This window comes from Colletes latitarsis, chromosome 3, assembly GCF_051014445.1.
Source record: "Colletes latitarsis isolate SP2378_abdomen chromosome 3, iyColLati1, whole genome shotgun sequence".
Taxonomy (NCBI): Eukaryota; Metazoa; Arthropoda; class Insecta; order Hymenoptera; family Colletidae; genus Colletes; species Colletes latitarsis.
The window spans coordinates 42,741,304-42,755,929 of NC_135136.1; the positions used below are offsets into that span (position 1 = coordinate 42,741,304).

At 41.4% G+C, this 14,626-nt stretch overlaps 2 protein-coding genes across 3 annotated transcripts; one reads left to right on the forward strand and one right to left on the reverse strand.

The window, feature by feature from the left end:
* The first annotated feature begins 627 nt into the window (after positions 1-627).
* On the forward strand, positions 628-12,694 carry Nost (Nostrin). The gene is made up of 9 exons (XM_076784425.1): positions 628-3,825; positions 4,020-4,601; positions 9,116-9,204; positions 9,376-9,455; positions 9,588-9,712; positions 10,098-10,562; positions 10,632-10,961; positions 11,055-11,207; positions 11,275-12,694. Exons 1-9 carry the CDS (start codon positions 2,932-2,934, stop codon positions 11,692-11,694), a joined length of 3,138 nt encoding a protein of 1,045 aa, XP_076640540.1. The 5' UTR covers positions 628-2,931; the 3' UTR covers positions 11,695-12,694.
* Positions 12,455-14,581, reverse strand: LOC143352140 (phospholipase A1). 2 transcript variants are annotated; one of them, XM_076784430.1, is made up of 6 exons: positions 14,062-14,581; positions 13,886-13,989; positions 13,505-13,812; positions 13,346-13,441; positions 12,748-12,864; positions 12,455-12,660 (listed from the first exon to the last, which is right to left on the reverse strand). In XM_076784430.1, the coding sequence occupies exons 1-6, from the start codon at positions 14,539-14,541 to the stop codon at positions 12,587-12,589; spliced, it is 1,179 nt and encodes a 392-aa protein (XP_076640545.1). In that variant the 5' UTR covers positions 14,542-14,581; the 3' UTR covers positions 12,455-12,586. The 2 variants fall into 2 exon arrangements, with proteins under 2 accessions (XP_076640545.1, XP_076640544.1); XM_076784429.1 differs by having other exon boundaries at positions 12,748-12,993.
* Positions 14,582-14,626: the final 45 nt, after the last annotated feature.

Sequence of the window (14,626 nt, forward strand, 5' to 3'; positions counted from 1 at the left end):
TCTGGTTTTTTTTCGGTGCGTCCGCGGGCGACGGTCCGCGCTGCGTAACCAGCACGATCTCGTTAACCGGTCATAAAAGTTGCATGTGCAGTTTGAGAAATGTAGTCGAGGGGCCCAGTTGCGCGCGAGCCTTTATCGACGTTGCATTACAGGAGACGCACGTGTAGAGCATGTTTAAAGTAACGCAAGTGTCGCGCGTAAGGAAGCTAAATATAATCGAGAAAGAAAAAGAAGAACCTCCCGCCTAGAAACGCGTGCGTTATAACGCTTAAACTATCTACTTCTGGTCGCATTCGTTTCGTAGCGTAACGCTTTAACGTGCATTAGGTTTCCGACCGCGAGGAGTGCAGCTCGCAGTGCGTTCGCGATGCGTCGCGTTTCGCGTTCTGTCTACATCCATCCCTTTCGACAGAAAGAGAGATCTCTCTGATCGTGTCTGTCTGTCGTTTAGTATTATCCATCGTCACGGGCGTTAATCGCGATATCCTCTCCCGACGAACACGTGATTTCGCTTGTTTACCGATTTTTCGGAAAAAACTCTTCGTTCGTTCCAGGGTGTTGCGTCATCGTGAACGTTCTCAGTGAATTAGTTACGTTTCGAAGGTTATAGAGCCAGTTATGATGATATTTTCGTCGCGTGCACGAAAACAGTATCCGTTTTTATGTTTAAACAATTTCGTTTTTTTTACCGCGAATCCGTGAATCGAATCGATCGTGGACGATCAGGGAAGAGCTAACAATTTGCTTGTTTATACAAGCCGCCACGTGACTCAAGCTGTCATACTTTTTCGTGAATCATACGGTTTCTATCGTGTTCGAAGCGCGCGATCGATCGATCGATCGATGTTGCACAGTCCGATGAATAATACTAATAAAGGAACGTAGACTCTAATTTGTAGTGAGTTTTTAATCCAAGTGGGCATAATTAATCCATAGAAATTTTAATTTTGGCTAAAAATTAAATTCCAGACTACTGTGCAACATCGCGAAAAGAAAAACTTGAAAAAATTCCACATCGCATGTAAAAAAGAGAAAAAAAACAGAAAAAAATGATACAAGTTCGGTGTCGTTTTCGTAAGGAAGATTTATAACGCCTATTGTTAGAACGGTACCATAAACGCGATTAAATTTTCATGCGAAGCAGACGTGTCTTATTTTTGTCGTGGTACGGTACGGTGCACCGTTTGCTCGGTTGTGCAATATGTGTGTACGCAATATAATACGGATATAATTGTTTGACGCCGTTGTATAATGCGGCTTCCAGCGTGAATCCAGTCACGACTGGAACGTCGTCGCACAAACACCGAGTGTCGTTCTTTTCTCGGTTCTCCGGTTCACGATTAAAAACCACTGTGTACGGTTCGCCAGCTGCTATTAAGTACATACCTACCGAACGGTGCAACGCGCGTTTCTGACTTGCAGTATAATTGGACAATTAACCTTGAAACAATAACGCGATTCCATCTGTACGCTCGCGTACACTCGAAATGCGTTCGTTCGGACATCGGTGCTTCGTGGCACGCGAGCCTACGGTGACGACAGCGAACCGACTGATTAATAATTCGCGAATACGTTATCTCGTTGGAAACGGTGCGTCTATATTTAGGTATAACTAATCGTTCGTAACTTTGTACCTTGTCTCCGTGTACCCTGCACGTAGACGCAAAAACGAATTTTCCACGGAAATAAAAAACGTAAGCGTGATCGTCGCGACACAGTGGACGATCGTAACTGCAAGGACTTTATACCAGTATCGTTTCAACGAAGCTACACCGAAACCGATATCACTATCCTTTCAGCTCGTGCAACTAATTTCGTTTCATTTTTATTTAAAATTTAGAACATGGTCTTTTGTCGTTTCTACCAAACAATTTTAAAGTAAGAAACCTATTTGATCCGCGCTTTAGAAATTTTAGAAAGCCCTGGAGAAAAAGTCTGTTACTATTTCCGTAAAATGGATAGGTGTGCGCGTCTTATTTGTCTCTGATAACTGATAGGTATTGCGCAGACGAGGAAAAAAAATGTTTAAATTTGTTGGACAGTGTTATCGACAACGCGACGCGTAAAACCGTAGAACCGAATGGGAGAGAGGAGCGACGAGAGAATCTACGGAAAATGGAAACGCGATAAATCGTAAAATTAGAACACACGAGTTGAACGATAATCGCCGGTGAGAATTGTTTACGTAACAGCGCACGACCGCTCCCGAAACGCTCGTTTCATCCGGCCAAACCGTAGTCAAATCGCACGTTCGTCCATGCAAGATACATACGTATCGTTTCGACTCGACTGTATTTTATTTTTACGCCAAACGAAATCTTCTTAGTCAGAAATTACTATTCTCGATCGGCCGTGACCGTACCTCGTTCCCTGAGAATCTCGATGATTCCCCTACTTCGGATCGAATATGGATGAATCGAACGAGTTTTCAATGCGTCAAGGATCGTGTAAAAAAGAAAGAAAAACAGTAATCGTTTTGAAAGAAATATTTTGCAACCGATAGGAACGAAACACTTGTTTGCTGAAGCGCACAACAGTTTGAAACAGTTATTTTCAGAACCTTTTCGATCCCTGTTTCAAACAGAGTTTGATATTCCCTGTTTATTTCGAACAGTTGCGTAGACAGACGCGACGCGTAAACATCGATCCGCAAGTTTCGATCGTTTGTTGTTTCACGGTGAATCGGTGAACGCGAATATGCGGAAACCAGTGGTCAAAGATACACGAGTGACACGGCAGTTTTAGCGCGACAGTGGTAATTACGGGAGGACAGCAGTAATAAAGTAGTCGACGAGTTACGATATCCGTGTAAACAATTTGGTGGGTTAATTAACGTTTGCTGTTCCGTTGTATCCGAGATAGAAATTATGGACGTCTCGTAGGAGCGGTCGAGCGTTAAATCTATCGGTTGGTCGATCGTTTGCGTGAAAAATGGAAGAAGCGAGGCACGCGTGGTCTTCTTTAAAGTCGGTCAGAAAATTATCGTCGTCGAAAGCTAACGGCAACGGTAACGACAACTCCACGGCGATCTGGTACGATGTTCCGGCGCCTGTGATAATACACTGCCACGAGTTTCCTGACGTAAACGAGGCCGATAAACCCGAACTCTCCATCGCGAACGATGAGCGACTCTATCAAAACAATCAGGAGATCGCGGAAGTAGAGTCTCGCGAAAAGGGAGGCTCGGAGGACGACCAAGAGTCGAAGGAACGAAAACGTCACAAGAACACCGTGGAACTGACCGCGGTCACGTCGGTGGAAACAGACGACGACGGACTGCCGACGATCAGCTTCAGTTTCTTGCACGCGAGCGAGAAGCTCGAAATGGCGACGACCAACGTGGAAGAGACACCGGCGACAGTCGACAGAGACTCGTCCGAGGAGGATCGGTTGTACGACTTTCCTAAGAATTCCTACGTTCGCGAAAACGAAACCGAAGTCGAGAAAGTCGTCGAAATAGAAACGAAAACGGAAGCGGACGGTAACGAAATAGATCGCACGAGTCCGGAGGAATCCAACAGGACGACGGAGTTTGTCGGCAAAACGGACGACGAAAAGGCAGTCGATTCGACGAACGAAACGCGAGACGACACGGTAGAGAAAGCAAACGAACGGACGATTACGAAAATCGATTTACCGGTTGAAAGAAAGGACCGACGGAACGATCGAGCGATACGATCGGCGAGGTCGTTGAGACCTGGACGGAAAACCTACGGAATGTCCGAGAGCGACGGATACGACGCGGGAATCGCTTCGATGTCGGGATCCTATTCGGACCCTGAATGCTCGAACGACGTTGTGTCTCGTCGAAGCAGACATCCTCAGGTACAACTGCCCCCTTTAATATCCCGACACTACGATACTTTTTTATTTGCGCCTCTCTGAACTATTTTGTGGAGTCTCTCCTATCCTTTTCTTTCCATCTCAACCACAGGAGATTGGTTCAGTTTCGTTTCGTGTCTGGATATTAAAGCGAAGCAATTGTATCGACAACGATCTATCGCGTGGGTACCTTACAGTTGCAGAAACATCGGCTAGGGAAAGCATGGGACAAGATGAGAAGTTGGCTGCGCGACGAAACGTCCAAGATCAACGAGGTTGTAAATAAGCACGCGAGGTTGCAGGCTGTAGGCGCTCTCGCCGAGGAGGCGCAACTTCCGAAGATTTCCAAGAGGAAAACCGCCGCCTCCTACGATCTAACTACTGCGAGGACGCAGGAGTCGGGATCGATCACCAGGATCGAAGAGTTCGGTCTGACTTCCGTCTCGGAAGGGAACGCGATCTCTTCTCCCGAGCGTAGCAGCGTTTCGACGAAATGCAACACGGAGGACGCGGAGAACGATTCGAGTAAATTAAGAGAAACTGTGGATGGTTCCGAGGATGTTTTTGACGGTGAAACTAAGAAACGAGCCACTCCGGTCTCCCAGAGCATGGACAAGCTATGCTCCGACACGGAAAACGAGGAGGCGGACGATGCAACCGTAGAGATCGAGACCAGGGATCATGCTCGAAAAGCTGGTTTGATTAAGAAGAGAATGCTGGGGTCAATCAGAGGGTTAATGGCCTCCACTCATCTGCTACACGTTCACGAGACTGAAGAGGTATATTGTTCTATTTCGCTTCGTGAAACGTTTCCTTTTGTTACACCAGTTGCGCCTAATTACGCTAAATGTCGAGAAACTAATCAAATTCTTTTTCTACAACGCTTGCTCAACTGTATAACTGTTTGTTAACCTACCAGAGTCATCGAACATGGATGGAATTGAAAAACCTTTTTCTAAAATCTCGTAACAATTAGACTATTAGATTGTTAGGGTTTGGTACAGCCCCTTGGCGTTCTTTTTACGCGTTTCTAAGGATGTTTAGACGACTGTACACGCCAAGTATCGGTACAGCACGGGCAGTAAATAGAAATACTGTTCGAAGCAACGATCAAAGCATGGAAAGTGTGGGAAAGTTGAGCGGAGAAAATAACCGATCTTTGTTCCTCGTTGCTCTTTCGCGCGTATTTGTTCTTTTTTAAGTATCGTCGTTTGCGTTCGATGTATCTACGAAGTCCTGTGGTATCGACGATACGGAAGATTACCGTAGAAAAGTTACAACTATGCTTTAAAATAATTGTAAAAGATGCACGTTTACTCTACGAAAGAATACAGTGAATTACGGATTAAGTTCAGTTTCTTATTTCTTGCCAGAAAGTCAGTGACGCGCCTCGGAATTTCTCCTTGTTAGAATCGTACTTCTTGGTAAGATAAATTTTCGAAAACGAAAATATCGTCAGGAATACGCATCTAGATTACTTTCGTTTTGACAAGACTTTTGGCACTCGGCCCGTTTGGCTATTCGCTTACGATTCGCTGCTGACGTTAATTTATCTCCGAACGATTTAGGAATCCACGATAGCGATGGGATTAATTCAACCCTCGACCAATGAATAAAACTGATCACCGTGAGTAGTTCCAAGGCTACGTAAATGGTGAAATGAATGACGGTGGAGAAAGGCGGTTCGTAGAACGGGGAGTGATTGCATTTGTTTGACGTTTGAAGCTGAAATCGATTAAGTTCTCGGTAATCTGTGAAATATCACCACAGACAAGGTATACCAGTAGACCTTATGGACTCTCGTGGCTTAATCTGACTGCCATACCTGAAAATTTGAAAGTGGACATTTTCGACAAAATTAAAAAATTTCAAATCGTTCTGGAAAAATTATTTTCGATTGCAGGGGTCAATTACAGTCATTTTTGGTTATTAGGCATACCCCCGAAATCCTATCCACTTTCGAGAAAAAAATTCGAGAAATGTGAAATTTTTCGGCGAAAAAAAAAAATTTCAAATCGTTTTGAAAAAATTATTTTCGATTGCGGGGGACAATTACAGTCATTTTTGGTCATTAGGCATACCCCCGAAATCCTATCCACTTTCGAGAAAAAAATTCGAGAAAATGTGAAATTTTTCGGCGAAAAAAAAAAATTTCAAATCGTTTTGGAAAAATTATTTTCGATTGCGGGGGTCAATTACAGTCATTTTTGGTCATTAGGCATACCCCCGAAATCCTAACCATTTTCGAGAAAAAAATTCCTTACCAAAAATATCATTTCTGGCCAGAAATGTTACCCCGAAATTTCGTGCGAATCTTTAAAACGTCATAACTCCTGAACGGATTGGACGATTTTAATGTTTAAAAAAGCGAACTACGCGTATTTTAGTGTAGAATATTTAGAAATTCTAAGAATGTTGGTCAGATACCTCGTCCACGGTATCACGGCTCGGAAGAGTATCGTTCCCATCGCTGATCTATGAAGGAGCACCGAATTCAGGCTGTGTCATTGGCATTTATTTTCTCCGGTCGCGGTCGCGTATTAGATATTCGCCTGCACGCGAAAGGTACGAGATGTAATCGTAGAAATTGTTGAATCGTGTGGAAAATTTAGCTTAGAAAAAGAAAGCAGAGGTAACGATGCCTTTTCATGGCAGGGAATCGTGCGAGCGTCGAGATACGTACGCGCATTAATGGATGGTTACGGTGACAGAACCCGCGACCTCCACGATTTCACCGTGTCGCGTGAACCTACGTTGAGGAAGTCGAGGAAGGTAAAAGGGAAAGGAAGATCCGTTTACATTCTGTAGTACACCTGACAACGATCTTCAAACCAAGGCCGTGCTTGGGTATTTCCTCGCCCGGTGCACCAATAAATAACAATTTTAATCGTACAAACTACTTTGCAAAACAGTTTTTAGCGAAACTATAGAAATTTCGTATTTACTTAGATATAGGAGCTACATGCATATTCATGCATATGTATACGATTGCACGCCACCTGTTGCACACGATAGCCCATTTGTTCTGCGACCGTAATAATAGCTAACGCGTTTTAATAAACCTTTTATTTCTCATAGTTTCGACATCGATGCTCTCGATATAGTTTTTTATTCCACGTATCAGGATTTATCAAAGACGAATCAACTTGTGGGAATGGAAATTTCCACGGGACAGTTGGATTTTTAGAGGAGAGAACTCTGTTCGTTGTCGAAGGAGATGGATCGTAAGAAAGTTGATCTTTCTCCGTGCGATACTTAATTAATCTTTCTCTTGCGATGGCGGACACGCTAATATTAAAAGGAGGTAGAAAAATAACCAGACTAGCTTCTTTGGAATTACATGTCCACTGCGTATTGCGAAAGTAGAAAACGATTCATTTTTAGGTTTACGTTTTCACTTGTATCGTTTTCTTTTTACGAATGCTTAGGTAATATTTGTATCGTTCGTCGATGCATTTTTTAATCGTTACCTGTATCGATGTAGAATCGTATAAGGAGTTCAATATTTCCATCCCTCTGCAAAGTGATATTTTACAAAGAGCATAACGTTTAACGCCTAGAAAGAGTTCTAGTGTAATTAAAGCCGGCTAGTCGAAGCAAATGAGAATATTACAAAAATGATTTAATCGTTGAACAGAAACCCGTCGAGCCAGAAGTTTACGAAAGACACCAGGAAGGTTGATTCGGGCGTAACACCGGTTGTAAATGACATTTTCGATATATTTTCTTCGATCAGGTTGTTATCGAACAAAAATATTTTAAACGCGGCGCAGCTCGTAACGCACAGGAAAATTCAGACGTCGTATATCTGACGAAAGAAGTAAAAATTAACAATTTTTCATTCGTCGATGACCGGTTTATTTTATCAAGAAATATACCGGTTCCGATTTCCATTTTACGTATTTACAATTAACGTTTCGCCCAACAGTCGTCACACTGCTTCGTATAGACACATATTTCTCAACCCTTTCCACTGCACTGGCGTCATATTTACAATGAATATCGAGAGGAAAATATCGCTAAATTGTTAGATTTCGAAATCTTGTTTAACAGTGTAATGGAAGTCGAAACTTTAGGCTTTGCTTACGATGACATTTTTGTATGTTGAGGTATTGCATAAAACCCGCAAAATGAACAAGTTTCGTAAGCATATGTAAACACTCGTGCACCCGCATAATTGAAATGTAAACTTTATCTAACGACGCGTTTTAAATGAAAGTTTAAATGCATAGAAACATCTGACGTTGAAAGTATCCTCTGTAAAATGGTATTAATGGTAAATTAATATGTAAAAAATAGTGAATTTTATTTAAAAAATAAGCTTTATCTAGTTATATTATAACCTTGAAATTTTTACTTGTCGGTACTTTCTACATAGTAACATTACCGTCGTGAAAGTTGTTGAAACTTAAGTTGTATAGATATATACGACAAACAAATGATTCGCATTCACTATCGAAATGGACGTGAAATTGCCGTGGATAAATATGAAAGTAACATCGTGTCATTGCTTGTTTCACGGCTGTTTGGACGAAATTATTCCATAATATTGAATCATAGGCACGTACACATAGTGATAATAAATTAGGAACTCTCGGTATTATATTCCACAGTGATCTGTCTTCATTCGAAACGATGTTCGGCTACGTAATAAGCGTTTTCCCTTGGTTTTACAGAATCGTTGTTATAGAAACGTTTGTAGTCGTTATTCATTGCTATTATTATTGTTATTTAACGATAGACAAGTTTACGACTAGTTTCGAATCGGTAGTTTAGCCGTGCTTTCTTGTAACTTTCGAGACTACGGAAAGAAATGAATCGCGCGCGAGAAAGTGCATCGTTAAAGAATCGTTTACATGCGCAAGACGGTCCACGTTCTCGTGGCAAATTGATTTTGGTTATTCGTTGGGCAGTTTCCGTGTATCGTGAAACTAAAATTGAACGGCAGAAGAAGTGCGGCGTTTATTAGCGTATCTTTTCTAATGTTTAAAAAATTGTAAATCTGTGCTATGTGGCATTCCTCGAACAAAGCGAGGAGACATCGACGCGTGAGTGAAACGGAAGCTATTCACCGTGAAATTTTTTTTTCGTTGGGTTCCGGAAACCGAAGTATACGCGGACGCACCGGTGAAAGAAATTGCCATAATTCAACCGCAGGACATCAGAAATGTTGCATCTCGCGACCCACGATGCGTGGTTACCGCTATTTTCTGCGTTCCCTTCAAGTACTGGGATCGTTCAACCGTAGAGGTAAAAGGAGCAGAATCAATCGGTATTACTTTTTTGTTCGCAGGGAGGACAAGGGGGATTCGAAGACGTTCGAAGGTTCGTGAAACAAGGCGGTGATTTCTGCAAGGAGTTAGCATCGATCCTCCACGAAAGGTATTCCTTTGATTGCGCTTCTTTTTATTTATTAGTATTCTTTCCAAAGTTACGATCGATTAAAAGTTGCTGTTCGAGCGCGTAGCGGAAGTGATTGGATGTTTATTGTAAGCGACTGGGATGAGTCGAAGATTTAGTTGGCTAGGACTTCTTGTTTATTTTTTATTCCAGAGCGGAACTGGAAGCAACGTATGCCAAAGGTCTCAGCAAATTGAGCAACAAATTGACGAAGGCGTGTACAAAGGATCAAGGTATACCGACAGTTGTCGATCTAAAAGAAGTTGAGACGACATTGTTGGCCCTCGCGGCTTATTGATCGTGCTATAAAATCCGGGGGCGTAAGAAATGTAGTTTTTGAGCGCGGCTGGTCTTTCGTAACGCAGGTGGCAATAGCAGCGGAGGTGTGAACGAGGCATGGAGATGCGTCGGCGAGGAAATGGAGGCTGCAGCTGAAGCCCATAGAGTGTGGGGTATCACGCTCGGCGAACAGCTTGCCAAACCTCTTCGAGTAAGATGCTATTTATTTACTTTCGATCGATCCTCGATGATCCAACGCTAGCTAAAGTCGCTCGTTGCTCTTCATTCTCGCTCTAACCGATATTAACACTCGTTCCTGCAACTCCCTCCATAGTCACGATTATTATAGCATTAAGTATAACAATTTCAAAGTCGAATATCGACTCGTGAACGTGATAAGTGGCTACCATTAGTGCTTAGTTCCTTAACATCTACCACTACCAAGAATACTGTGAAGTCCATCGCTTCCACTCCCAATATTCCGGCGTCCAAGGCAATCTAACATCAACGTGAATCGAAGAAAGACATTAGCTTGTATCGTTGAACAGTATGGCGAGCAAGAAGAGTTAAAGAGGCGTGTTTTGCGTGCTCTGTAGGTAGGAGTAGCGGAAGCTCAAGGACGCTCGAGGAAATCCGTGGAGAATTCCGTGGATAAGGCCGGGAAGTCACTTCACGAGTGGCGCAACGTCGCGACGAAAAGTAAAAAGCAAAGTTTCGCTTGCGCGCGAGAAAACGAGAGGCTGCAAGATATGGCGAGGCTGCAATCGATCAGCCAGAGTCAGCAGAGTAATAACAAATCGTCGAACCACCATATGACGGAGAAGGAGGCGAGCAAGCTCGAGGCGAGGAGGAGAAAGGCCGAGGACTCGTCTCGTAGGGCGGACACGGAGTTTTACACGGTGAGCGTGAGAGCCGAGAGAGCCAGGCTCGAGTATGAAAGCACAGTGAGAAAAGGGGCCAAACAAATGGAACTTCTCGAGGAAGAACGATTAAGCGCTCTCAAGGATCTCGCGAACGTTTACCTGGCGCACCTGCAAGCTCTCGCTCCCCGTCTGCAACAGGTAACGCTCCTTTTATCTTCGGACCTCCACCTCCCAGCCTCTCGTCGCTACAGTTTCCCCTCTTTGCAGAGTGCAGACCGTTTGGCAGCTCCTGTACGTAACTGCAACGTGTCTCAAGACATTGAGATCTTAAAAAACCTTATACGCAGAGTCGAGAATAACGACGGATGTAGTTTCGAGCAATTGTTACCGGACTTTTACGCGGAACATGTTACCTTGGCGATGAATAGGGAACGTCGGAAACAGGCGTTGGTCAGAGTTCTTCATTTGATCAGACAGGACTTGGAACGGGAAAGACGCGGAAGGGAGGGACTCGAAACCCTCCATAGGGCTTTCATCGCGACGCCGGCATTCGCGGCGGACGAGAGTACGCAGAATGTCACTGACAAATTGCATCATGTACGTCTTTTCGTTAAATTTCGACTCGCTATTCCGTTCAACGAATTTCAGGAAATATACGCTTCTCTTTCTCTTCTTTATTATCGTTTTTAGATGCGTTCCATGTTACTTTACTTAGAGGCGGCAAGGTATAAAGTCGGAGGAACGTTGGCGGAAGTCGAAGGCAGCAAACGAGGGAAACATCCCTTGGCGGAACATATTTTAGTTTCTAGAGACAAGCAAGGCTTGCAGCAAAGTGTCCTTAAGGTAGTTTTAAAACGATAGTGTGTTTCGTAGGACGCGAGGTAAAATAGGGTGATGGTTTCTCTTGCAGGTTCCTTCTTGGGCGAAGAACGAATCGTTTGAATTTCAGGACGACGAAGACGAAATAGAAGTTCACCTTGCGAAGGATCACGAAACCGAGAGCCGTCACTGGACCGATCGAACGGCCGGTGACGGAAACTCGGAGAATCCACCCGATGAAGATGATTTTAGCGATTTTGACGAGTTCAGTAGTCATTCCGAAGACAATAATAATCAAGACGTTGACGCTGTCGTGACACCGAACAAAACCGACGGGACGGAACAGTGTAGAGCGATTTATCAGTACTCGGCAAATCTAAACGACGAACTTAGTTTAAGCCCCGGAGACTTAATAACGGTACATCAGAAGCAACCGGATGGTTGGTGGATAGGCGAGTGTCGAGGACGAACTGGAATATTTCCGGCCACATACGTGCAACTTATTCACTGATTCGTCCAACAATTTTTCCCTTTTAAGCTTCAAATATGAATGCATCGGTGTCTAAACTTTCTTTGGAAAGAAACGACGATACAAAATTGCAATCGAAATTTCAAACGAAAAATATAGAATTGCAATTGATATGTACCGATTGAATAACGGTGAAAGATTATGATCGAGTCGATCGAGAAACTACCAAAGCACGCTTGAATCGAAAGTGTGACACGTTTTTATAAACGTCTGTTAATTTTGACTGCTTAGGGTTAAAATTTTCTACTGAAATTAACGCGTGGCGTTGAACAATTGTTCGCCACAATGATCGTTGAAGAATCTAGAATTATAATTTTGGCAAATAAAAAGACAATCGGTTGGTAAACAGATATTTATTTACGTGCCTATTTACATTGTTAAAGTGCCAATAATAGCATATGTTAAGACTATGCACACCAGACAATAACAAAGAAAATTCAATATATTCGATATAATGGTGAATTTTAATCTGGAAAATATTTATACAACCAAGTACTGTTTCCTGACTTTATGATCCATGTATTATAATTTATAACAAATGTATAGTATTGATATAAGCTAGAATATCGTGATACGATATAACATTGTGTCTATGTTAATGAAACATTTCGTCAAAGTCACTACAATATAACGTAAGAATAACAGAATGATCGATACACTTTTCTGATATTTCGCAGATTATTTGCTTATATAGCTATCGCGAATGAAATTAAATGCTGTAAAATGTACATAACTCGTTCGCTTTTTAGAATCCAATTGTAAATAGCACTTAAAAGACGTTAATAATTTAAGCATTGCATGTAATAATAATTAAAAGTGCAGAACGTTTATTTATAAATCAATAATATACATATTATTAATTCATTGGTAAACATCAATCGTGGAGCTCGTTTTCATGATCCTTCTCCAACTGAATTATTACTTCGTCGATAATACGACTATTGTTAACTAAAAAGTATAAAAAACATCGTTCATGGTAAAATCTTACAAGTTTTCATTTCTTTTTTCGACGTATTACTATTATTTGTAACTTACTACAAAATGGTATAGTGTTGGAAGTAGCAACAAAGAACGTTCCACGCTGAGGATGATTTATAGCATTTATCCCCATTTCGGTACAAACATTTTTATTGCAAGCCTCTTTTCCTATTCCTATTAAGTTTCGATACGATAAATCCCAATGATGTGCCCAAAAGGTGCAATTGTGTTTGATGTCCGATATCAAAGATTCCGTCAAATAAACGTACGAACGTCCATGACTACATATAGACTTATTAATTACTGAAAAGACATTGATATTTCGTTGGGTCATAAAATTATAATGATTAACGTAACATTTAAAAAATATATATCGCAAAGTCGCATTATATCGTTTCCTAATCGACTTTTCTTTCTCGAACGTTTCCACATATAGTAGACTCCCATATAACGCGATTCCTCGTTGGAGGAAACGCTTAACGTATTAATCGTATTATACGAGAGTCTAACTATGCACGAATACCGCTGTTATCCTTTCGCGTGCATGCTTTTATCCGCAAAGAAAGAACGTTTAGTGTATCACCATTTCTGTTCTCGGAATTTTACTCTCTTACAGCCCTGTTTGCGACGATGTAACACGACTTTGACTACTTACCTCGAAGAGGAATTGGTAAATATTCAAAATATGACGAATCTGTTTTTATGCAGCCAGGTTGACTTTTGCCGCCATTAGGGTAGAAATCAACGTGACCTGATAAAATTATAATGTAACGTAAAAAATAGTATTACGAACTATGTATAAATTATAACTAACCAGTAGGCTCTGGTAAACCTAGTCCAATCTCAGAAAGTAATTTGCCATTGGTGTGTATTATATCGACAAACGATGCATCTGACTTGTGAAGTTTCACAGTTGAATCTGCATTCTTGAAACAAGGCTGTGCAGGGTCTAATCCAGTTATTCTTTCAACTTTCCATTTACTCTGTCTTTTTTTCAATTCCTTTGCAGCAAAGCCACAAATATGTGCTCCAAGACTATGACCCACTAAATGTAATGGTCCCCAATTATTGACATTGGAATTACTTTGAGTAATTGTTGCATTCTCTATATGCTCTAAAAATCTATATAAAAAAATTCATTTTACAGGGTAGTCCTATAGTTAATGCAATAGTTATAAAATTGTATCAAATAGACCTTGCAATTTGATATCCCACCACTCTTGTATTAACTGCAGCTTTGTAGTAATTCCAAGTGTTACCACCGGTACTCCAGTCCACAACTATAATGTTAACATCATTCTGAAAAATATAAACAAATACTGTTTATAGATTGTAGAAAATTAATATGCATAACTTATAACATTGATTTACCCATTGGAGAAACGATTGTTCTAGATTGCTAATCCATGATTCTTGTCCATGCGATAAGAAGCCATGGACTATCATGATTGTACCACGTTCAATTGCAAAGTCTGTCCACTCTAAACCAAATTGTTTGCCTACCATTACTTGAACACGTTGCGGTTGTTTTCTTGAAGATAAAAAAAAATGAACATCCAAAGCATTTGTCCCATTGGGTTTACTCATAAAAAACCATTCTAATGTTGTAGCTAATGTTTTTCCCAAACCAAAGCAATCAACTTGGTTCGATTTAGATTCCGAACGAGTATCTATATAACTTGACGAATTTGAGAGTGTAAAGAAAAAGTCTGTGAAATTGGTACTGTAGTAAGTCGAATTTTTATTAACAAAGTTCAAACTTGTATTCGCATTTTCATTATTTTTAAAAACATGATTATGCGCACTACTAAGTAATGTCAGCTCAATTAATACTATTATCAGTGATACCATTTTTCATATCAAAATTTTTAATCACACCAATAAACAACTTTATGTTTGAATCTCCAATAGATGTTTACAGTAAATAGCTGAAATC

Bases quoted from the DNA above. Each gene is read 5' to 3' on its own strand.
- Nost (XM_076784425.1), top strand. From the start codon at position 2,932: ATGGAAGAAGCGAGGCACGCGTGGTCTTCTTTAAAGTCGGTCAGAAAA. The intron at 9,205-9,375 runs GTATTCCTTTGA...TTTTTATTCCAG, and splicing joins GCATCGATCCTCCACGAAAG to AGCGGAACTGGAAGCAACGT. The intron at 9,456-9,587 runs GTATACCGACAG...TTCGTAACGCAG, and splicing joins GGCGTGTACAAAGGATCAAG to GTGGCAATAGCAGCGGAGGT.
- LOC143352140 (XM_076784429.1), bottom strand. From the start codon at position 14,541: ATGGTATCACTGATAATAGTATTAATTGAGCTGACATTACTTAGTAGT. The intron at 13,442-13,504 runs GTTAGTTATAAT...TAATTTTATCAG, and splicing joins AGGTTTACCAGAGCCTACTG to GTCACGTTGATTTCTACCCT. The intron at 12,994-13,345 runs GTAAGTAGTCAA...ATGTCTTTTCAG, and splicing joins TTTACCAATTCCTCTTCGAG to TAATTAATAAGTCTATATGT.